Consider the following 25253-nt stretch of genomic DNA (forward strand, 5'->3'; position numbering starts at 1 on the left):
ATGATAAACAACGGACAATTGTAAAGAAGTAAGTTGAAGAGAGACATTTCTAGTATGAGAGAGGGATGAAGAGTACCATCTCCAGTTTTAATACTAAATTTTCCATGATAAGAAACAGGCCTTGAAATCTTACCGATATCACCTGTCACATGTAGTGCAGCCCCGGAGTCAATGTACCAAGTCCCTTGTTCACTTTGTTTGAAGCTCAACCCTGAAAGAGCATAAATCAAAAGGTTGTTCACATTATCCCTCCCATCATCCTTAGATTCTTCTCTTGTGTTTCCTTTGGTGAAAGATCCAGCACCATTATTCTTGCCTTTGTTTTGTGGATTATACCAACAATTTGGTTTAATGTGCCCCTTTTTGTTAGATTGATAACATGTTGGTACATTTCGGAAGTTTTGGTTCCCTGAGAAGGTGTTAGTCGACATGTTGGGTGTGGGCAGTAATCCACGACCTCCTTGACCATTTCTTACTTGTCCTCGTCCTCCTCTAAAACCACTGCGTCCCCTTCCTAGCACCATTCATGTGACTAACACATCCTGATTGTTGTAATTCATAGTCATCTCCTCACCTCTAATGGTAACTTCATATTGTAGTAGCTTTGCACGAAGATCTTCAAAATTAAGCAATGAAGGGAGACATAGGAGGGAAGTGACCAGCATGTCATAGTCCGGCCCAAGACCATTCAGTATTTGTTGAACTTTGTCCTTATCAGGGATCTCGCAACCTATCATTGCCAATTGATCTCTCATAGTCTTGGTTTTGTTCATGTACTCTGTGACTGATAAATTTTCTTTCTTCAATAGTTGAAACTCTCTCTTTAAATGCAGAGCCGAACATTCATCTGGAATGGCCACTAATACCTCTTGGGAAAGGGTAGAGGTAATGTATGCCACAACCGCCTGATCTTTGCTCCTCCATGCAGTGAATTCTGGATTACGAACCAATTTGTTGGAAACCCCCCATGTATCATCTCTCTCCTCTTGCAAGACAAACTATGGTGGTGCATGGACAGATCCATCAAGATATCCAGAGAGATCCAAACTCCTAATAAAAGGCAATATTTGCCTTTTTCAAGTTAAGTAATTCGAGTTGATGAATTTCTCGAAAATAAGTTGGCCAAGGAAGCTCGATGGGAGAGAAGCCATGAAGAGAATAAGAATAAATGATGTTGAAGAGAAGAACGAGAAATACATCAAGTCAGAAAAACAATCGAAACAATCGGCCCAACAATCTGAGTTCACACCTTTTTTTTTTAGGTCTGACTCACTGCTTCTCTAATACCTTTAGTGGACTGCACGATCTGTACTGGTCAGAGTCTGATCAGACTTTTCGCAGACTCCAAAGACATAAAGTCAAGTCTGACGAAAATTGGGTATGCAGATTTGAAACCCAATAAAGTCTATAAGATGAGTATTCTGACGTGAATAGTCAGATCTGATGCTAATGCAAGACAGGAACTCATGCAAGGAGAAACAGATCTGGAGGAACAGATCTGATGAGTAAAAAATGAATTTGAAGTCAGCAATAAGAAGAGAAACAGATCTGATGCACTAATCATATCTGGAATCAACGAGATAGATGGGTAAAAAAAAATGAAGTTTGACGTCGAGAATAAGAAGAGGAACAGATCTGGAATGAAAACCAGATCTCAAATCCAAAGATTAAATCAAAATAAAATCAGAAGTTTGATTTTGAAAACCAAAGATTGAATCGAAATAACAAAATCGGAAGTTTGATTTTGAAATTAAAGATCGATAGTTTTGAAAGAAACAGATGGAGCAAACAGAGAGAAAAGATAAGACAAAAAGATAAAGAAAGAAGAAGAGCGATTTTTTTACTAACCTGGAACAGGAGACGAATCTCTCGAGACACTTTCTGCAATTTGTTTCACGCCCTTGAACTGAAGTCAGATGTGATCCCGCTCTGATACCATGTGAGAATGTGTGTTTCAACTTATTGTCAACAAAGAAGGAGAAGATGCGTTGAGCAAGGGGCGGCAGCTGCTGAAAAATAATCCTCCATACAGTTGTGCCCTATATTTCATATTATATATGTTACAATTTGGATCGGGTCTGTCGGACCCAGATCGGGTCTGACGGACCCGAATCGGGTCTGACAGGCCCAATAATGACAGTAATACAAAAGACGTTACATAAATGTTGCATAAGGTCATCGGGTCCAGGGGTACAAAACCAGACCCATGAACAAACAACATACAGACTCAATAATAAGCCCATAAAGGCTCGTGTTTTGTATTTTCGCATATTTCATTACAAGGTATCAAAGCCAAAAATCTTTCTTGGTATTTTACTCTTTTCAAGTCTTTGGATTCTTTGGTTCGAGTTCATACTTCGTGAAGAATTTGTGATCATTGTGTGGCTTGGATTCAAGGAAAATCTTGACATTGTAATTATCTTATATCGTTAGTGTTACTTAAGTTATCTATCTCATGCATTATACATGAGAAAATACTCATTTTTCTTATCTTTGAAAAATTATTTGTTATTTTTGTTAAAAACTAAAAACTTTAAATGTTTTTTTAATTATTGTTGGATTTAGTTTACTAAATGTTTTATAAGGTTTATAATATTTGTTTGATCTTGTGAAATTATATATGTGCATGCTTTAAGAGATCTAGTATAAATCTAGTTTTTCGAAGTCGCTTTATTTAATATGAACATATATGATATAGTATTCTTGTGCATGTATTGTTGGCATTTAGATGCTTTATTTGAACACTTCATGGTTATAAGTGTCAAACCATGTTCGTATTTATTATTAAATTTTGTTTGTTTCTATTTGAAAAATTGTCAAATATTTTAAAATAATTTAAAATAGTGTTGTGTGTCATACATAAGTATGATCTTATGAGATTTTGCTTAACTTGTGTTTGAATTTTTGTTTCTTTACTCTTGATGTATTCTTATATAAAACAAAAAACAGATTATGAAGTATTAAAAATTATATGTGGTTAGGATCTTAATGATCATGGATACCTTGATATTTTTGAATTTTGAATAAATTATTTTTATATTTATATATGATCCTTGTGCACTTGTGATTGTCTTACATGACGAATGAGATTATCTATTTGTGCATAAGGTATTGAGTATGATTTCTTATGGGAATCATTTACTTTTATGAATGTCTTTTAAATATGTTCCTTTTTAAAAATTATTAAAAATAATTATGTTATTGGGTGTTTCTCTTGTTGGCCCTTTTGTGATCCTTGTGATTGTGTTAATTTTTTAGTCCCATGACTCTTTAATGAACATTATCTTGCATGTTTTGCATGGGATTTAAATATTGTTTTTTTGCATACTTAATTTTGATAAAATATTAATTTGAGAATTATGATAAACTTCTTTGTATTTGCCCTTTGTGGGTGTCATAAGTGTTTTCCTCACAGTTCACTTTAGTAATTGTCCATTATTGAGGACATGCTTGTTCGTAATTGAAGACTCTCATTGTTGAACATATGATTGTTAAAATATGATGTATATTTATATATATGTATATATATATATATATATATCGATTACGACACATATACATATATATGATATATATATGTCTACGTGTCTATCTATATATATAAATATATATATATATATATATATATTTTGTAAAACCCCACAGGGGTATTTCTGTCATTTCACCTGTACACGCATATCCTTGATATGCTTTTTCTTTTCTTTCTTTTTTCCTTTATTCTTTTTCCTTTTTTGTATTTTTTACTTTTTCTTTTTTACATTTGAGAGGGGTCCACATAGAGTCGTTGGACCCCTCCAACGGTCATAAATATGACCGTTGGAGGGGCTCCAACGACTCTATGGGAGCCCCTCCTTGGGTCCCTTGCTGTGTATAAATAAGGGGCTCAGCCCCATGTATTCCTTCTTCTTTTGAAGCATTCTATGAAGTGAGATATATTTTTTATCTTCTTTTTGTGCTTGACCACTTTTGTGGTTTATTTTGCCCTTTAGTGGCATCTTGTGTATGTGCGTGCTTCCGTGCTTTCGCTTGGAGACGTTGCTCTTTTCATTTGGCACTTCATTACATGGTATCAGAGCCTTGGCTAAGAAGGCTTCATTGGATCCTCCATTGACAAGTAATACCTCTCCTCTCTCTTGTCTTATAAATTTTTCTTCTAATGGCCAGCAAAGATGCAAAAATCGATCTCTCATTCAAATTGGATGGGACCAATTATTGCATGTGGTCGGCCGCTATGGAGAATAATCTCAAAGGTAAAAGGCTTTGGGGTTATGTATGTGGAACCATTCCGGAACCACAACTTAAGTTAACTAAATTTGAAGGAGGTGAAGAAAAAACCTTGAATAAAGAAGAAAAAGAAAAGGCTATTCTTGATTACTCTTCTAAAATGGAAGATTGGGAAAGTGAACATGCTAAAATCTTAGCATGGTTCATGAATAACGTCGAATTGAAGATTTGTGCAAATCTTGCTAAATTCAAGAAAGCTAATGAAGCATGGTTTTTCATGAAAGGTATGTACACTCAAAGAGACCTTGCTAGGCATTTTTTTCTTCAAGAAAAGGTAAGAGCTACCAAGCAAGGTGATATGAGCATTAGGGACTACTATAGTGCCCTATCCTCTTTATGGGATGAACTTGTCCTTCTCGAACCGCAATGGGAAGGATATGCTATTGCTATGAGACAAGAGCAAATGGAAAAAGAGAGGTTCTTTCAATTTATTCATGGGCTTCGTCCCGAATTTTAACAACTTAGAGGATCTCTACTTCATAGAGCCTCTACTCCTCTAAGCGATATTTTGGCCGATTTATGTCAAGAAGAAACCCGTTTGGCCTTGAAAAGGGATGTTGATGAAGTACATGCCGTGTCTAGACCCGGCAACAATGTAAGATCATATAAACCACCACATTTTTGGAAGAATAATGGTGGAGGAAGGAAAATCATTTGTCATAATTGTAATGAACCGGGCCATATTCGTCCCGATTGCCCTAAATTCAAGAAGAAGGTAGCTTCCGTGAGAGAAACTCCTCCAATCATCAATGAAGATTCAAAGAAGGATGGTGACATAAAGGATTCCATCGCTCATCTAACCGAAACTCTCCAACAATTTATGAAGATGAACGCCTCTACATCATCATCCTCACCTTCCACTTCCGGTGCCGCCATTTCTTCATTCCCAGCTATGTCTTCTTGGATTCTTGATTCGGGTGCCTCTTTCCATATGACTCCAAATGCATCACTTTTGTCAAAACCAAGTCTCAATAAGTTTAAATCATATGTATCCACCGCCGATGGAACTTCTTTAAATGTTGAGGGTATTGGAAACCTTGAGAAAATTTATGACCAAAACAAAGAATTTTTTGTTCCCAAAATCCGAATCATCCCAAAACTTAATCTAAATCTTTTCTCCGTCTCTCAAATCACCGATTTTGAGTGTAATGTTTCTTTTTCACCAACCCATTGCTATGTGCAGGATCTCCGGTCCGAGAAGCGGATTGGGCAAGGCCATAGAAGAGGGGACCTTTACTATATGGATTTTTTGTCTTTGCCATCCAAATCATTTTGTAATCATGTTCAATCCAAAGATATTGAGACTTGGCATAAGAGACTTGGGCACCCTAGTATTTCCAAATTGTACCTTTTTCCATTTTTGGAAAAATTTTGTAATACAAATACATTTACATGCAATGATTGTATTCTTGGGAAAATTCACTCTCTTCCATATTCTCATAGCAATTTTGTGTCAAAAAGGCCTTTTGAACTTGTGCATTCCAATGTATGGGGACCGGCACCCGTTATGTCCAAAGGAGGCTTCTCTTACTATGTTTCTTTTATTGATGATTTTACTAGATACACATGGGTTTATATTATCAAGAATAAATCTGATGTCTTCACTAATTTTAAAGAGTTTCACGCTCTTGTTCAAAATCAATTCCAACACAATATAGCCATTTTTAGATTCGACTCAGGAGGAGAATACATGTCTAAAGACTTCCAAAATTATTTTAAAACAAATGGAATTTTGCACCAAAGATCTTGTCCTAAAACTCCCCAACAAAATGGTCTTGCGGAAAGGAAACATAGGCATTTAATTGAAACCACAAGAACTCTTCTTGTGTCTAAATGTGTTCCTAAAAACTTTTGGGCCGAAGCTCTTCTTACCGCAACATATCTTGTGAATCGTATGCCCTCTTCCTCTTTGAAAAATGTTTCGCCCTTTGAAAAATTATTTAAAATTACTCCCGATTTTAATAGATTAAGAATCTTTGGATGCAAATGTTTTGTACTTAGTTTAGGACAAGATAAGTTGTCACCTAAAGCTATTGAATGTGTGTTCATTGGCTATGGTGAGAATCAAAAAGGCTATAGATGTTTTGATATTCGAAACAATAAATTATATGTGTCGAGAAATGTAAACTTTATTGAAGAACAAAATGGTTTCGATATCCACACATCTAAGGAAGACATCGATTATTCTTTTCTATTTGACTTAGCTCCTAGAATTGAGTCTCCTGAGGCTATTTCTTGTGATACTAGTTGTGATGGAATTTCACATTATAATGATATACAACAACATGATAATACCTCCCAAAATGAAAACCTTAATGATATAAATGTCTATACCCGACGGATAGGAAATGAACATCAACCTGCTATTGACAGATACTCTCAAGACTTCTCTTTAGAAGAATCTACTGACAACAATCTACCTAGGAGATCTTCTCGTACCAGTAGGCCACCACAAAAGTTTGTGTCCTATGAATCTTTTTCTCCGAATTATAGGGCATGTCTTATGTTAATACATTCGTATCACGAACCTACATCTTTTAAGGAAGCTAAAGATCACCCACATTGGATTGAAGCCATGAAAATCGAACTAGAGGCTCTTAACAAGGCCCAAACCTGAAGCATTATTCCTCAACCTTTAGGGAAGAAGGCAATTGGGTGTAGATGGGTATATAAAGTCAAAACTAAATGTGATGGGTCTCTTGAAAGATACAAAGCTCGTTTGGTAGCAAAAGGCTATGCCCAAGAATATGGGATTGATTATGAAGAAACTTTTGCTCCCGTGGCCAGAATGACTAGTGTACGAACCTTAATTGCTTTAGCATCCATCAAACAATGGCCTATATAACAACTTGATGTTAAAAATGCTTTCTTAAATGGAACTTTATGTGAAGAAGTTCTTATGGATCCTCCGCCGGGTCTTGAAATTGGGAAAGGCAATATTCTAAAATTAAACAAAGCTCTTTATGGGTTAAAACAAGCGCCAAAAGCGTGGTATGATCTTTTTAGCAAAGTAGTTCTTAATAATGGTTTCTCCTCATGTTACACTGATACTGCTTTGTTTGTTAAATCCTCTAATGAATACATAACCATTTTGTTATTATATGTTGATGATAGGATTATCACAGGTAATGATAAGAAAGGTATTGATCTTATTAACAATATTCTTAAGAAAAATTTTGATATGTCTGATCTGGGTTTTTTGAGGTATTTCTTAGGAATTGAAGTTGCATACTCCCCCAAGGGGTATGTCCTATCTCAGATGAAGCTTGCCTCTGATATTATTGCTAGGTCTGGGCTAACAGATGACAAAAGGGTGGAGACTCCAGAAGTGATCAATGCCAAGATGAGAGCCAATGATGGCACTCCTTTAGCAGATCCCACGCCTTATCGTCAATTGATTGGATCATTAACATATTTATCTATTACCAGGCCTGACATTTCCCATGCAATTCATAGTGCAAGCCAATTTCAGACTGCTCCTACCACCACTCACATGGCAGCAGTAATGAGGATTATCAGATATCTAAAAGATTCCATAACTAAGGGAGTATTCTTATCCTCTTCTTCACCTCTTACTTTACTTGCGTATACTGACTCTGATTGGGGGGGTAACCCCGATGATCGTATTTCTACCACAGGTTATTGTGTGTTTCTTGGGGAGTCACTTATCTCCTGGAGGTGTAAAAAGCAACGTAAAGTTTCTCTCTCATCTACTGAAGCCGAATATCGTGCGATGGCCACTACTACAACTGAGATTATATGGTTAAGAAGCTTACTTAAAGATATGGGTGTCTCATTCTCAACTCCCTCAAAGCTATGCTGTGACAACAAGAGCTCCATTTATATCGCTAGCAATCACACTTTTCACGAACGAACGAAGCATATTGAGATGGACTGTCATTATGTTCGAGATGAGTTCCTACGTGGCACCATTCAACTCTCATATGTTCCTACCGAATATCAGTTGGCGGACTTCTTCACCAAAGCCTTGTCTTCGCCTCGCTTCTATTTCCTCCTTAGCAAACTCTCGGTGATTTCACCGTGTGTTTGAGGGAGGGTGTTAAAATATGATGTATATTTATATATATATCTATATATATCGATTACGACACATATACATATATATGATATATATATGTCTACGTGTCTATCTATATATATAAATATATATATATTGTAAAACCCCACAGGGGTATTTCTGTCATTTCACCTGTACACGCATATCCTTGATATGCTTTTTCTTTTCTTTCTTTTTTCCTTTATTCTTTTTCCTTTTTTGTATTTTTTACTTTTTCTTTTTTACATTTGAGAGGGGTCCACATAGAGTCGTTGGACCCCTCCAACGGTCATAAATATGACCGTTGGAGGGGCTCCAACGACTCTATGGGAGCCCCTCCTTGGGTCCCTTGCTGTGTATAAATAAGGGGCTCAGCCCCATGTATTCCTTAAGCTTCTTTTGAAGCATTCTATGAAGTGAGATATATTTTTTATCTTCTTTTTGTGCTTGACCACTTTTGTGGTTTATTTTGCCCTTTAGTGGCATCTTGTGTATGTGCGTGCTTCCGTGCTTTCGCTTGGAGACGTTGCTCTTTTCATTTGGCACTTCATTACAATGATTGCATGTTTTTACTAAAACTTATTTGCATCATGATACCTCACATGAATTTTAAGTGTTATGTTTATATTCCATACTTATGATATTCAATAAAATATCATTTATTATATTGTGAGCCTTCTTGTGTACCCCTTTGTAGGTTTTGTGAGAATGTTCCTTAGAGAACATTTTCCGTGTTTATCCACTTACTATTGTCGGGCATTTCGGTTCATGATTGAAGGCTCTATAATTGCATAAGTTGAGGATTTCCTTGACTTGAAAATGTTTGTCTTATCAATTCTTGTAAGTGAGTTGTATCACTCAATTGTTTACTTGGACTTTATTGTTTATTTGATGATCGTATCATTTTTTGCTAAGTGATGGCTCTATTTGATTGTGACCATTTTGGTCCTTATGTAATAAATCTCATATTATTGCAAAAGTTATTATTTTGATTTGAATATTGTTTTACAAATCTTCTTACTTATTGACATCAGTTTGTCTTCATTACAATATGGTTACCTCACTTTTTCCTACTCTTATGCTTCTTATTTAAGTGTCATTTTATGCAGACAAGAGATGTTATTTTAAAGTGGTGAGTTATGTGCACTCAATGGTTATTCACACTTTTTGTCTGTTTGTATTATACTCTTGTTTTAGAAGCCAATACACTTGAATATTGAGCTTTGCCTCTTATTTAAGTGTCATTTTATGTAGACAAGAGATGTTTTTCAATATGGTGAGTTATGTGCAACCATTGGTTTTTCACACTTTTTGTGAGTTTGTTAAGCCCATAAGCGGCATTGTGATTGTGCTCTTGTTCTAGTAGCAGATACCCTTGAATTTTGAGGTTTTGAAGCCTAGTAAGGTGATTGCTTGAGGTGGTTGAACTATTGTTGAGATTTGCAAATATTATTCATTTTGTTATGTGCGAGTTTTTAAAATCTCTCCAACAAATTTCTAAACTTTTCTACTTGAATTAAAAAATGTTTATTGATAAAATTTCATGATATATATATATATATATATATATATATATATATATATATATATTAAGATTGATGTTTGGTCCTTTGTGCTTAAACCCATTCTAGGTTGTGTGAATAAATTCTAATGGGTTGTGATTTGTGATATTGCTCTCTTTCATTACGTGAATTAAATATGCTTTAATTGCATGTTGGATATATGTGTTTCATATTGATTATCTTGTTCACAGTGTTGTATGCATGAATTTAATTATCTTAACTTATCTTGAGGGCTTTTCTGAATTGTTGTATTTTATATTTGCATGTTGTCATTGATGATTTGTTATTTCATTTAAAATGTTTTTCTAAAAATCCTTGGGATATTATTTATACATAATTGTTTATCTATTCTTGATGATTTATATGTCCTTTAGTGATCAAATTCTCTAATGATCAATATTTTTGTTTTCTTGAAAATATGTTGATTGTGGGTTTATGATTTGACTTCACAAAAAATTAGCCTTGAGGTATACTCCTCTTATCTTTTTTAATGATTATCTAATGTTTCTCTTGTTCAAAGATATATTTGTTTTAAAACTACTAGGTTAGGATATTTTCCTTTGTTTAGCTAGAACATTTGTTTCGTTCTCTATACATGTTCTTAAAGATGCGGTGGATTGAGAAAGGAATATCTATGATGCAAGATTGTTTGTATTGTGCCGTATAAGATATGGCATGATACGATACACACTTGTATCGCGATACGAGTCTGTATTGTACCCGTATCGAGTATTGTACGATACACCTGTGTATTGTGTTGTATCGTACGATACAAGGCATATTGTACGACACACTTTCGATGCACTTTAAAAAGGCCAAAATTTATTTATTTATTTATTTATTTTCATTTTGGGTTTTAAATAACTTTGGAGAGCCAACTTCTCCATTTGTCTAGAGGCCATTAGAAGAACATACTCACTGTCTTTTCACCCAAAGAAGTGATTTAAGATAAAAAAAAATGCATTTCCACCAATAGATCCACGTAAATTAAAAATTTATATCAAGGTAGAAATAAAGCTCCACACACATCCAACAAGATGGCATCAAATGATTCGGCATAGCAATGGGGCACTGATTGAAAATCGAGTAATGAGTGGAAACTGATTGAAAATCGAGTACAACTATTGTCATAATATTTTTGTTTATGTAGTATGAAAGTATGAGTCTTGTGGCACGTTCTTAATTGCAAGATATTTAATATTTTGCATTATTCTTATCAAATAGTTGATGTTTGATGATGTCTTATGCAATTTATAGAGACATAAATGCTTCATATGTGATTTTATGGTTGTATTTTGTGCAATTAATCATTATTTGCTATGATATGATTTTTTAGAATTTTGACTAATTTTTTTTATTTTTTTCTTGATTTTTTTGAAATTTTTTAATAAAAAATTACGTTTATGATACAATACAATACGGTGTTACTATTGGTCCAACCGATATGGGTAACAATACACTACTTACAACCTTGCTTTATATCATGAAGATGGAAATAGACGATGAAGGCATTTGACACGATCACCAATGAAGACAGTCGGAGACTTATATTTACAAAATTCTCCGATGCGTCATAAAGATGGAGACTACCAATGAAAATATTTTGAAGATTTTTGAAGACTTGTATTTAATTAAGACCTTCGAGGACTTGTAGTTTCAAACTTTTGGTTATCACACCGTAAGTTTGAGGGAGGGTGTTAATATATATGATAGGTAATGCTCTCTAAGAGCATTTTGGTCTTGTTATTTTCATGCAAATATTGATTGTTCACTAGGAACAATATTGTATTTTTGTTCTTTAATTTATTTGTCTTTATTGTACAGTGTAGGGGGTACATAGAGAGCGGATCCTGTAAAATGTTGGGTGAGATTAGCAATCTCACCCAGCATTTACAACCACAAACCTGACCACTTGTACTGTAGCTCAGTACAAGTGGGACCCACAAAGTAGTGGGGTTTGTGGTTGTAAACACAGTGTATTACAGGATCCACTCTCGCGGTCTACATGACTTTTGGAACAGTCCAACTAGTTGTTGAAACAGTGAATGTCTCTCTTAAATGTCCATCTTGGCTCTATATATAGTGCCTTTCTCCTCTTTGTAAGATAATGCTTCTCTTAGGCATTCATGCTCAAATAAGATGAATAATTTTTATATTTTTGTGTTTTTCTTTCTTTAGTTCTTTGATGTCTTGAATGCACTTAGTACTTGTCTAGTGCCTTTGTGCTCTCGTATTGTCCCTTAATTGGACTTGTGTATGTGTGTGTGCACTTTGTGTTTATGATCTTATAAACCCTTAGAGACCCTCGTTTTATATTTTCGCATATTTCATTACAACTATAACATTTGAAAACATAGAAACACTTTTGTCACCCACCAATGGACACAGATGCACATACTGCATCTAGATTCATTTCAAAGACTACGTAGCTTTGCTGTTGCTCGAAGCTGGCAGAGTATAATGTGGAGTCATATATTCATGTATACGGGGTTTCTCTTTACAGGAGCACATGTGCAGACATACAGAGGCACCTATTCAAATGCAGATGGCATCCTAAGCCAAGCCGTGTATGACATGATATATCTCACAGAAAGAGTACCTTGGTAATTGTGACCAGTAATTTGTTTACAGACCAAGGTCTGGAGGACTAGCCCCTTTCCTTTTTTCAATGAGCTTAAATTTTTTTTTTCAAAGACCAACGTATGACTGCTCCTTTCTACAAATAGATGCATTAATTTCCAACAAAGGCTTCTACTGAAAGCTGCCATTAAATAATACATTTAGAAAACATAAACGGTGGATAGAAAGGAAGACATAAACAAAATGTCACTCTCAATTGATCCATGAAGAAGAAAAAGCTACTGATCACATAGGCCAAAGGCCCTATCACATTTCAGCCATTATATGCAAAAAGAAATCAATAGTCATGTAGTGGCCACACAAAAGGGATTCTAACAATAGTCATAAATATCGGCATCAGCTATATCTCGGCGAGGCTATTTCTCGCGATATTATCGGTTTGGTGATAAATCTTGGGAAAACCTTGGGACTTAAAAATTTTATAAAAAATAAGAAAAATAAGTAAGAAAATTTCATGTTTAGACAAAAAAAGTACATAAATAATAAAAGAAATAAGTAAAATATGTAAAAGAAAGAAGAAAATCATATTTAAAATGTAAAAAATAAATAAAAAGTAAAACTAATAGATAATATCGTGATAATATCACGATAATCAATATATAAATTTCTGATATTTTGAAAATATCATAATATTTTACCTTTAATATTTTTTCCATCATATCATGATAATATCGCCATATTTTCAAAATATCGCCAATATTTGTGACTATGATTCTAACTTGCATGAAAAGAACAATCAAGCAATTCTTCAATGTTGTGGAGCCAACAATAATGAGTGCATTTCACTTTTTTGCACCCAAGAGAACAAATTTGAAAAATACAGGCAACAGAAAGTATTTCCAAGTCTTATTGCAAGAAATAGTACTCATACAGAGGCACCAACAGGTTCAAGATAATCATGAAGATAAATACCTTGCCCAACTGATTATCTTTATACTTTGAAAGCCCAGCATTATAGAGAGCTGAGCTAAGAAATTTCAGTTCCTGTGGCTGGATCCAGTCTCTTGAAACAATACATTTAATACAATTCAAAATTTCCTGAAACAAGTAAACCAGCTCGTGTTCAGAATATTAAAAACTAAGTTAATTGGAAAGGCTTCGTGACACAAATTACTTCAGACCTCTGAATTTCCATTTGTCATAAATGAGATTTTTAAAGCAGCCTTTGCCACAAGCAAAAATCTGTTACGCATTCTCTCCCTCTGTTTTATAGATATGTCACTGCAATAACATCATTCAATTCTATAAGCACCAAGACACACTGAACCCACCATGCACATGCAAAATTTTGCAGTTGCGAGTTTGCAACAAAGCTGCTTTAGAGAGAAGGGAAATCTGGAAAGAAAAATTGTCAACCCAACATGATCCAAATTTACCTGAATCTAGTCACAAAGGCATTGCAAAACAGACAGAGTGCATCAAGGATATGATTGATGTTTCCAGAACTCAGCATTTCTTTCTTCACACTCATATGTTTTGATTCTGTTTGCATATAGTCTGCAAATGGCTTGCAAAAAAATGCTAATCCATCTAAGCAAGACATCAAGGATAATTTACCATGAACAACGGTGCAAATACCATTATCCCTCGGATGTGATTCGGAACCAACATGTGATCTGATAGATGTATCCTTCTCGGATTCATTTAGGCGGCCTGCAGTAATGTTGCTATGAATCAAACTTATTGACATACACAAGCCATTGAAATATTTCTGATGCTCTTCATTGCAATTGGATTCACCCAGTGGACTTCCAGAGACAGATTCTTCTTGACTCTCCAATACATCACTGACCCGGATAAACAAACCAGCAGAATACACATTTAAAATTGCTGCTATAGATGGTGATACAACCTGATAAAATTTGAACCAATCACATATTAGACCAACCATGCACCAGCTATGTCACACGGACTCGGCTTGGGAGGCCACGCCCGGACACGGGTGCGGATTCGGACACGGGCCGGACTCGGTCAACAAAGAGTCGGACTTGGTCAACACACCGGGGTCTAGTCCGTCCATGTTTTGGACTCCGTCAACATTGACCGAGTCTATTTTTGTCCATTTTTAGGATAAAAATGTATAAAAACTAAAAAAATATCTTTTTTTAAAAATATATATACTTCTGCAGTCTTTACCCAAACTGTGCAGAGCACAGTCTTTAGCAAGACTGTGTTGCACAGTCTTTACCATACTCTGCTCAGCAGTCTTTAGCAAGACTGCTGCACAGTCTTTAGCACTAAAGACTGTGCAACAGCACAGTCTTTAGATATATTTTAAAAAAAAATATATATATATATATATATATATATATATATACACACACACGTGTCCCTGTGTCCAAAAATTTTGAAATTGAGCCACACCCGTGTCACACCCGCACCCATGTGACATAGTGCACCAGTCAACAACAAAAACTCAAGTAAACCAGCAGTACAGAAAATATCATATGAAAAAATTAAAATACCTGGAAAGAGCATCTGGAAGCATCATTTACAAGGAGAGCAACATCTTTTTTAACAGCCTTGGTTGCATTTTGCAGACAGACCATGCAAAAACTAACAAAATCGAGAATTTGGTTTGTAAAGTAAATTACACCACGCTGTTAAAGTACAAGAAAACAGAACAAATTACTAAGGAGAAGAAAAACCAGAACTGATGGCAAGATCTACCAAATAATAAGACCAGGAAGTTCATTAAAAAATAAAATATCATGTCACATTGTGTTGATTCCAACAGATTGCTTTTTTTAACAAGGAAACTTTTATAAGAATCACATAAAAAGGAGAAACAAGTAGCTAGTACAAGGATAAAAGCAAAAATAGAATGGAACAAAAAGCATAAACACAATTATTTTTTGTTCAGACCCACAAAAACACGAACCCAAGACGAACCAATCCAATGGATTGCATTTGCATATTTGTAGTGCACTAAAGTCTTACACCCACTTGTTGAATTTCCATGCATACATATGGTGGCTGCATACATATGGTGGCTTCCTTATCGAATAATAAAATCATCTTCTTTCCACCATGAAAAAGTTTACATGCAAGCAAAGTTTAATGGATAAAACACATTGAGGCAGTTATTAGTAAATAGCATTACATCCAAAGTCCTTGAGGCATATAAAAGCATATAACCCTTGCCTAAGCACAATGCGCAAAAAAATCTAATCCTACTGAGAAACATTAGATTACCAAAGCCAATAACATCTGATGATTCTCATGATAATGAACACAATCAACACAGAATTCCTACAATAAAGTGACTGAGAAAACAAACAACACAAAACTGAAAAGAATGAAAAGATGAAAACACAGACAACTTAGGGGTGTTTGCTTTAGTTACAAGTGAGATGAACAATCACAACCGAGAAAGCTCAAGCTGTGATTTTTGGTCACAAGATCAATCCTGTGACCAACTTTCACAAGACTCGAGGCAGGAACAAATAACATCTTGCAATCACAATCACTTGTACTTTCTCATGTTTAACTAACCTTGAGAAAGTGTTGTGATTGTGATTGACAATCACAGGATATTGACAAAAATTGAAGTATCATGGGGAATCGCAAGCATGCCCTTATCACGAAGTTATAATATAACTGAACCAAATACTGTGAAATTATATAGTCGGACTGGAATATCACACCATCTTTAACAGACAGTTCTTGAATTCAAATCCCACAAGGAGCAACTTGACGGATTGCATAATTTTAAACAACATTTGTAATAGTAGACTAGGAAATGTACGATTATTTAAAAAATCACATACAAGTAAACATGTTCAGAATTTGAAAATTATGTTTTTACAAACTGATAGGAAAAACTAAATGGATTTCACGTTAAAATAAGAATATCAAGCAACACACATAATAATTCTGAATAAAAGAAAGAGGGTAACTGACCTACATATTGAAAATAAGAAAAGACATATATAGAACAATGTGCTCTCTTCAAATTAAAAAAATACAAATAAGAAAATGCTAAACTAATTAGAATAACCGGCATTTCTATAATTGTCGCTTTTAAAATATATATATATATATATATTTATATATATATATATATATAATGATGCAATTAATACTGCCCTCTAGGGGCATATTTGTCTTTTTCATTCTATGTAATAGGAACTGCCCATTAGGGCAGCATTGTAATTCTTATTTTTCTTTTTTTTTCCTTTTTGTCCCTTTCACAAATGTGAAAGGGCTTTATTGTAAAAGGATCATAGAGTCGTTGGGAGCTCCCCAACGGCTCTAAGAGCCTACTTGTGGCCGATTTAAAGAGGCATCTTTGAGACTTATGCTATAGATTTTTTTAAAATATATTTATAAAAATCAAGGTTTTAAAACCGGTGACTCGGAACTCGACTCGTTCTTTATTGACTCGTGACTCGGCGGGTCAACTCGGTGGCTCGGACCGGGTTTTGTTAACTTTTGATTTTAAAAGAAAAACAATATATAATTTGTCTGAAACTATGTTTTTGAGTAAACATAGTCTCCAAATGTCTATAAGAATATAAAAACAACTGCAAAGAGCTATAGAGGTTTGCTTGAATAATTGAATTTGATATCTATACAAGCACTTTGACTAATTCATGACTTGAATTAGAGGATTTGGTCACCATGAGTTCAGTCTGCTACTACCTAAGGTTCCTAAAATGGCCAATCATATATGCTAGCTTGTTTTAAAAGTTTTAATTCCCTCTCTAACAAATCCATAAATGTAAAACAGGGATATATGTGCATATTGAAAGTTTACAGAATGCCCAATATCAACATAAATAAGCAACTTTCTCATGTATAAAACTATGCAGAAAATATATTAATGGCACAACTATAAAAAGACTACTAATATTTGAATATGTACAATGCTTGTTCACATAACAAATGGATGATGAAACCTAAATGTGACTTCCCATAGGCATCCAAAACTTAAAAAACTGTAATTTGAAACTCAAAAAACAAATTTCAAACATCACAAAACTCGCCCGAGTCAGGCCGAGTCAAGCCGAGTCAGCCCGAGTTTTGGCAAACCGAGTTTGCCTTGCCGGGTTGACTCGCTGGAGGGGCGAGCCGAGCCGAGTCAACGAGTTGACTCGGCGAGTTTTAAAACACTGATAAAAATATCATTTTTTTTTGCAAAAAAATGGACAAAAATAGACTCGATCAACATTGACCAAGTCCAAAACATGGACGGACTCGGCCCCGGTGCGTTGACCAAGTCTGACTCTTCGTTGACCGAGTGCGGCCCGTGTCCGAAACCGCACCCATGTCGAGGCGTGTCGACGCGGGTGCGTCGACCCCCTAGCCGAGTCTAGGGGTGGCAATCGGGTCGGGTTGGCGGGTCGGGTTGGCGTGTCAGCATACCTCAACCCGAACCCGACCCGTTTATTAAACGGGTCGGCTGTGGCAAACACGAACCCGACCCGTTTAATAAACGGGTAACCCGACACGACCCGCCAACCCATTTAATAAATGGGTTGGGTCGGGTAAACGGGTTTTCAGGTACGCGGGTCAGGTTGGCGGGTCGGGTTGGCGGGTCGGGTTGATGGGTCGGGCAGAGGGGTTGGCGGGTTGACCCACCCGCCTAACCCGTTTATTAAACGGGTCAGCCGGGTTGGCGGGTTGGCATACCCCCAACCCGAACCCGACCTGTTTAATAAACGGGTTACGCAGGTCGATCCGTTTATTAAACGGGTTGGCTTAAGCCCAACCCGAACCCGCCTAAGAGGCGGGTTGGCGGGTCGGGTCAGAAATTGCCACCCCTAGCCGAGTCCGTGTGACATATATTTGTGCACATTTGGTTTCATTATAATTGCAACCTTAGACTCCTCTATTCATGGTCAGAATTCAGCCCATTTGATAAGAACAATTACCAAAAATAGCAATAAATTATTTTTTTTTTTTAAAAGATGAAAACAATTTTTGGGGATGTGTTCACTAACAATTGCTAAATAAAATACTAAATGGATTATAGCAATAATAACCATATGTTAGTTCATGATCACAAACCTTGCATTTGCAAACAATGGCTTCCAAAGCATATTTAATTATGTCAAAAAAGACTGATGGCATGCAAACACAATGTGAATCCAAGGCAAATGAAAGTCCACGCACTATCTGCAAATGACAATGATTGGGCATCAGCATATCTTCATCATAAAATAAATATGATCACATAAATTTCAGCTCAAATTTAAAAGAATGAACAATTTCTTAAAAGAAGGGCATAATAAAATCTAACCGTGGTGAACGCATCCTTGGAATGCAATCTCAGGCACATGGCAATTGTTAGTGTGCAAAAATGGCTTACTATATCTCCTTGAAAAAACAAAGATTCTCCAACAATGTATTTCGTACAATTATAGACAGCATCTACAAGAATGCCATGAAACTTTTCAAAGGTTTTGGGATCAATAGCACTGAAATTCAAAAAGAAGCATCTTATCAACAACATAAATAATAAAGAAGTATTAAGAAAGAAACATGTTAGTAGACTGAGCTAAAAAATTGCATCTCAACATTCAACCCAAATTTTTATTCATATAATACTCATGATTATGAATCAATTTTGTTCATCCATAAAAACTAAAAAGACAAATACAATAATAAAGCAATTCCACGGACCTTGAAAATTATCTTCTTTTTAATGTTTAGAGACAAGATTACAATACAAGAGTGATAAATGACAATTGCTATTATGTGATGAGATCTTATGCATCATAACCAACTTCCAAGGCGCTACAAACAACTGGAAGTGGTATTAACCAATGTTGTAAGTATCGTAGTGTATCGTATGATACGCTATGATATGTATTGTAGCTATGGGGTGTTTGTTAAGAGGTGAACTCCAGTTTTACCTGCGCAAGGAGGAAAACAAGTGAAAGAGAAAGAGGGCTGCAGAAGGTCACGGCTGAATCGAGCATACGTGACTGATCTATTCAGTAATACGTATATAAGATATTACAAAAATTAGGGTACAGAAATACCCTTTAATGAATATTTATAATTACAACATAACACAGCTCTTATATGGATACGGGTTTGGATTGGATCCGGATCCATAAACAATTCTTTTCACCGTCCCTCAAGTTGTACATGATCTTGGATCATGAACAACTTGCCTTTTAACATCCAAAACATGTCCTTTGTTAATCCTTTTGTGAATATATATGCAACTTGTTCTTCTGTTCAGACAAAATTGGGCTCAATTTCTTTTCCTTCGACCTTTTGCCTTACAAAGTGTTGATCTATCTCAATGTATTTTGCTCGACTATGATAAATAGGATTGAAGGACATATTGATGGCACTTTGGTTATCACATAGTAAGAGTGATCGAGCAATCAATTCTCCTATCTATGTGAGGAGATGTCTTATCTATGTAGCCTTTGCAGTCGCGGAAGCCATCGATCTGTATTCGGCCTTTGTGCTCGATCTAACCATAGCTTTCTGCTTTTTACTGTTCCAAGAAACTAGGTTTGACCCAAGAAAACTGCAATAATCAGATACTGATCGGCGTTCATCTGGATCCCCTGCCCAATCAGCATTAACATAAACAATGATCTCATGTGTGCCTTGATTCAGCCCACTTTTTTGTACACAAGTCCATTGCCGACAGTGCCTTTGAGATATCTTAGTATATTCTCTTAACTGCCTTCATATGTGATGTACGAGGTTCATGCATAAATTGAGATACCTGATTGACAGAATACACTATGTCGGGTTGAATAAATGTTAGGTATTGTAACATACCTATTATGCTGCGGTATCTAGTAGGATCTTCATATAAGTCTCTATCTTTAGAGCTCAGTTTCTGATGTATGACACTTGGGGTTGCCAAGGGTTTGCAATTCATCATACCCGCTCTACTGAGAATATCCACTGTGTACTTGTGTTGAGCTATGTCACAAGGATTCGACTAGTAGGGTGTGGTGCGGGTGTGACACCGGGTGTGGTTAACCCAACCCTGGGTGTGGTCAACGCACCCAGGGTCATTTTGGTCCAATTTTTTGAACTTAAAAAAAATTGCCAAGAATTTTTTTTTGCCCTATATGTCACAGGGATTCTCCAACTAGGTGTCGCACCCGCACCCGATGCGGTCAACCTGACCCTGGGTGCAATCAATGCACTCAGGGTCATTTATGTCCAACTTTTGGACTATATATATATATATAAGTTTTTATATTTTTGTCGTACCCCTGCACTCGGGTTTTTTGGAAGTGCCACATCCCCGCACCTGCACCCGCACCCATGTGATATAGGTGTTGAGTGAGAGTAAGAGTATTGCATGTCTTGTCAACTTCCACCCTAAGGAAATATCGTAGATCTCCCAGATCCTTCATTTTAAATCTCGTATTCAACGATTTCTTTACTTCCTCAATATGAGTTTCGCAGTTACCTGTAATGATGATGTCATCTACATATATCAATAGGAGTGTGGTCACACTCTGCTTCTTGTAGATGAATAATGAATGATCAAGGAGAAACCCAGAGAAGTCATGTCTTTGTATTTCAAGCAAAAAACTCGCAAACCAAGAAGAAGATGCTTGTTTCAAACCATATATTGCTCATTTAAATTTACACATTTAGTATCTTGTTCTGTATATCCTGCAGATTGCTCCATATAAACTTCCGCTTTTAGATCTCCATGCAGAAACGCATTTTTAGCATCTAGATGACTTAATATTCATCCATGTTCAACAACTAAACCCAACACAATTTGAATAGTCCCCATTTTCACCACAAGACTAAAAGTTTCATCAAAATCCTGCCCTTGTTCTTGTGTGAATCCTTTGGCAACAAGTCGAGCTTTGTACCTTTCAATACTCCCATCAGATTTATATTTAATCTTGTACACCCATTTCGATCCAACTACATTTCTATTGGGTGGTCTGGGAACAACCTCCCAAGTACCACATTCATGTAGGGCTTCCATTTCTTCATTCATCGCTTCAATCCACTTCTTTGAGTTGGCAGCTTGATAAAAAGTGAGAGGTTCATCTTCTTTGTTTATGGCTGTCAAAAACAATTGAAAATCCAGTGAAAAAATTTTGTAGCTGACCCATTTGTCAAGTGGGTGTCGAGCCCGAGTAGACCTCCTGACAGCCAACATCTATGAGGAAGTAGAAGGCATATTAAGGTCCAGATAGGAAGTAGAGACAGGTGGAAGTTCCTTTTCACGTCGAGTGTAGACGATGCCCTTATACCTTCCTGTTTCCAAGGGTTGTCCAGCAACCTCTTCTGATTGTGATGCATCTTCTGACTCCTCATATGCTTCCTTCTGACTGCAGTCCGGAGGGCATTCATTATTAATGTGGGAAAAGAGTTCGGAGCTTAGCCATGGATAATATACCTCAACATTGGATCCTGAGCTGGAGGAGTTAGTTGGTTGATTATCAAAGTTCATCTCATCAAAAATAACGTTTCTCGACACTTTGATGTGTTTACTCGAAGGATCATAACACATGTACCCCTTATATTCATCTGCATACCCCACAAATATACACTTCAAGGCTTTGTATTAAAACTTATGCCTCAATGAGCTATCAATGTGCACATAACAAACATATCCAAAAACACGTAATTCATGGTAATCAGGATGAATGCCAAAAAGTGCAAAGTATGGTGATCTGTTTTCCAACAGTAGGCAGGCGGTTTATCGCATGCACTGTAGAGTGAAAAACCTTTGTCCATAAAGTGATAGGGAGATTACTATCATGCATCATGCTCATTGCATTCTCAACAATATGTCGATGCTTCCTCTCAACAATCTCATTTTGTTGAGGTGTGTGTGGGCAAGACACTCTCCTCCTTATTCCATTATGCTGGAGAAATTCAATAAAATCACTAGAGAAGAACTCTCCCCCTCCATCACATTGAAAATGTAGAATGTTTTCAGAGAAAAGGTTTTTGATAAAGGAATAGAACTTTCGAAATAATCCAAAGACTTCTGATTTATGCTTCATGAAGAATATCCAAGTATAACGTGAATAGCTATCAACAAAGATAAGGTAATATCTTCTTCATCCAAACCCAATCCCTTACACCTGGATACAACCCAGAAACCAATAAACCTAAACCAACTCTTGATCTAAACTCAACCTAACTCCATCCAATCCATGCCATAACTAGACCCGGACCTTGCCCAAACACTTAAAACCAGTACAAGTTCTCGAGCCCAAGTCAATCAAGATAGAGCTTCCTAAGTTCATTGGACAACATGGTGGTCTGATGTACAAAAAAATCATGAGAACCAAGGGATGGAGCAAGTGCATACTTGGAATGAGATGAAGCAAATGATGCAAGTCCGATTTGCGGAGAAACCACCATTTACATTTGATCTAAAACATACACAAACTCGGTTAGATAATATCTTGTAAGAACCTAGCCCAAATGAACCTTCGCTAGAACCTATTCCAAACCTTTCCAATACACAAAACCAATTGGATATACCTTTTGGTGAATCATCCCAAACTAAACCTTGTGTTTGGATCCAAAATCCTCTCATACATGTTTTCCCCAATCCAGACCTAATATGAGAGGTGGATTTCATTAGGGACTAACGACAACATGTGGAGCATGGAGAGATAGATATTTTGGTGCAATAGATTCAATCCATGTTCATGACAACTTCAGATTAGAGCATACTTGTATTGGATTTGATTGATCCATTTGATATATACTACATAGAGGTATAATAGAAGACTATGGATGGTACCTGATTTTTTTACACTTCTCAGAATGGGTCATGCTCAATATCTCGAGTTTAATAAGCATGGTCATGTTCAAATTGCATATTGTGAGTATGTGACCCGAAAAGCAAAGCGAAACTGAAAGAAGTGCAAACGATATCCAAATTTGAGGGCGAGTCTTCTCCAATCCGAAGAGAATGATGCAGGAGCGCAACAATGAGGTCTAAGTCTATTAGGGTTCATTCGGATCCATCTTAGATTTTGCATTTTTTATTATTCGGATATTTGTATTTTGATATTTTGTGTTTGGATACTAGATCATTGTGCTTGACCCATATATTTAGGATATGTTTTATCTTTTTAGAAAGTTATCAAAATAGATAGTTGGCTTGATTTTGAATTACGAAAAATTTCATCTATTTATAGATGAATTATCTTTGTAGCTAAGCAGTTCAGTTGAATGGGATATGAAATTCAGTTATTTTATGTCATTTAATTTTTAGTTTTTCTTATTTATTGCATTTTTTTGTTATTTTTTGCATTCTTTGTTATTTTTGGTTTTTCTTAGATAACTATAGTTTGGTAAAAAATTCTTGTAAATCATATCAGACTTACATCAGTTTGTCATAGAAATCCACGACATTCAAACGCCCCCTTAATTCAGATATTGTAGGGTTCTAACTCTATCACAACACGACGAGCATGGATTGCCATAAGCATATCAGGTCATTTCGAAAATGAGGAGATAAGCCATCCAAGCACCGTGACCATTGGTATGAATGTCCCTATGTGTGTTGTGTGTCCCACCCAAAAGCATTAACAAAGAAACGTCGCCGCCATTAACTTCAAAAGTTTTAAAAAAATGTTTTTTTAATTCTGAAACCTCAAAAGACGGTGGGGTCCTCTCTCATTTCCTAATGCCTTAGATGCATCGTTCTCCTCTCCACCCAAAAACCCTTCATCTCTCTCCCATTCTTTCCCTAAAGCCCTCTCTCTCGCTTGTGAAATAATGATTGGCAGTGGAAGAAAAAGAGGGAGGATGGGAGAATGGTGTGGTGGAGGCTGCCGAGAAGAATACCTCCACCTCTCAAGGCGACTATCAAAAGAAAGGTGCTCACCGAAGGTGGACCAAAGAGCATGAGATCGAGCTTATAAATGGGCTTGCCGCATATACATGTTGTATACATGTTTGTTATTAATTTTAGCAGTTTGTTTACATATTTTGTGTGTGTTTTAAATTTTTTTGGGGGGTACCGTCTAGTCCGCCTAGTCGTTTTAGGGGCTCACCATCTAACACCTTTGACAACTAAGATCTTACGATACGCCCCCGTATTATATCTTACAATACACTCCGATATGGGGCGTGTCTATGCTACAAATGCACTTATTTCAAACTTTTTCCCGAAAACATAAAAGGCCCCTTGGGGCTAGTTCATATTCATCCCTAAAGAGCTTAAGAGTGATTTAGAGAGATTTTTTCCAAAAAAGAAAAAAAAAGAATATGATGTTGATGTTGATGATACTCAATAATTGACGTTATCTAATTCATTTTTGTTTGAAATTTTAAAAAAGATAGTTGTATAAAAATTTTAAGCAAGCCTTGCGTAGGTTAAAGTACTTCGAAAATTAGTATTTTCATTGAATCTTTGGGCTCAGGAACTTGATATTTGATGAAAGGATATTTCAAATTTATTGACACTATGAACTATGATGCATGCCCCAGTACAACACATTATGGGTAAGATGTGCCTCCAAGGGTTATTCATTCTGTATAATGACTCAAAACTTTCTGTTTTACATAACGTGGTGCCAATAAAAAAACATAGGCTCATATAAAAAATACATGGATTATGTTGCCAGAAAATGGGTGTTCTGGAGAAGAACAAAGACCTTATGGATATCAATGTGATAACATTCAACCAAGGTATTTGTGCAGATAATTGAAAAACAAAACATTTTATAGACCTGACTAGAACTATATATCGTGTGCATCAAGAACCCATTATATTGCTGCAGATA

At 36.0% G+C, this 25253-nt stretch overlaps 1 protein-coding gene across 1 annotated transcript in view; it reads right to left on the reverse strand.

Moving 5' to 3' along the window:
* The window catches only part of ESP (separase), a 52420-nt gene that overhangs the window by 25593 nt on the left and 1574 nt on the right, over nucleotides 1-25253 (reverse strand). The window contains exons 2-12 of the mRNA XM_089981437.1: nucleotides 21750-21827; nucleotides 18788-18965; nucleotides 18556-18663; nucleotides 14284-14395; nucleotides 14101-14196; nucleotides 13920-14040; nucleotides 13665-13764; nucleotides 13456-13581; nucleotides 1849-1906; nucleotides 575-730; nucleotides 134-211 (exon numbers count right to left, since the gene is read on the reverse strand). Coding sequence (XP_089837563.1) covers nucleotides 134-211; nucleotides 575-730; nucleotides 1849-1906; nucleotides 13456-13581; nucleotides 13665-13764; nucleotides 13920-14040; nucleotides 14101-14196; nucleotides 14284-14395; nucleotides 18556-18663; nucleotides 18788-18965; nucleotides 21750-21827 — 1211 coding nt within the window. The remainder of the gene's footprint in view (nucleotides 1-133; nucleotides 212-574; nucleotides 731-1848; nucleotides 1907-13455; nucleotides 13582-13664; nucleotides 13765-13919; nucleotides 14041-14100; nucleotides 14197-14283; nucleotides 14396-18555; nucleotides 18664-18787; nucleotides 18966-21749; nucleotides 21828-25253) is intronic.

Source organism: Nuphar pumila, chromosome 11 (assembly GCF_984573655.1).
Source record: "Nuphar pumila chromosome 11, dmNupPumi1.hap1.1, whole genome shotgun sequence".
Classification (NCBI taxonomy): domain Eukaryota; kingdom Viridiplantae; phylum Streptophyta; class Magnoliopsida; order Nymphaeales; family Nymphaeaceae; genus Nuphar; species Nuphar pumila.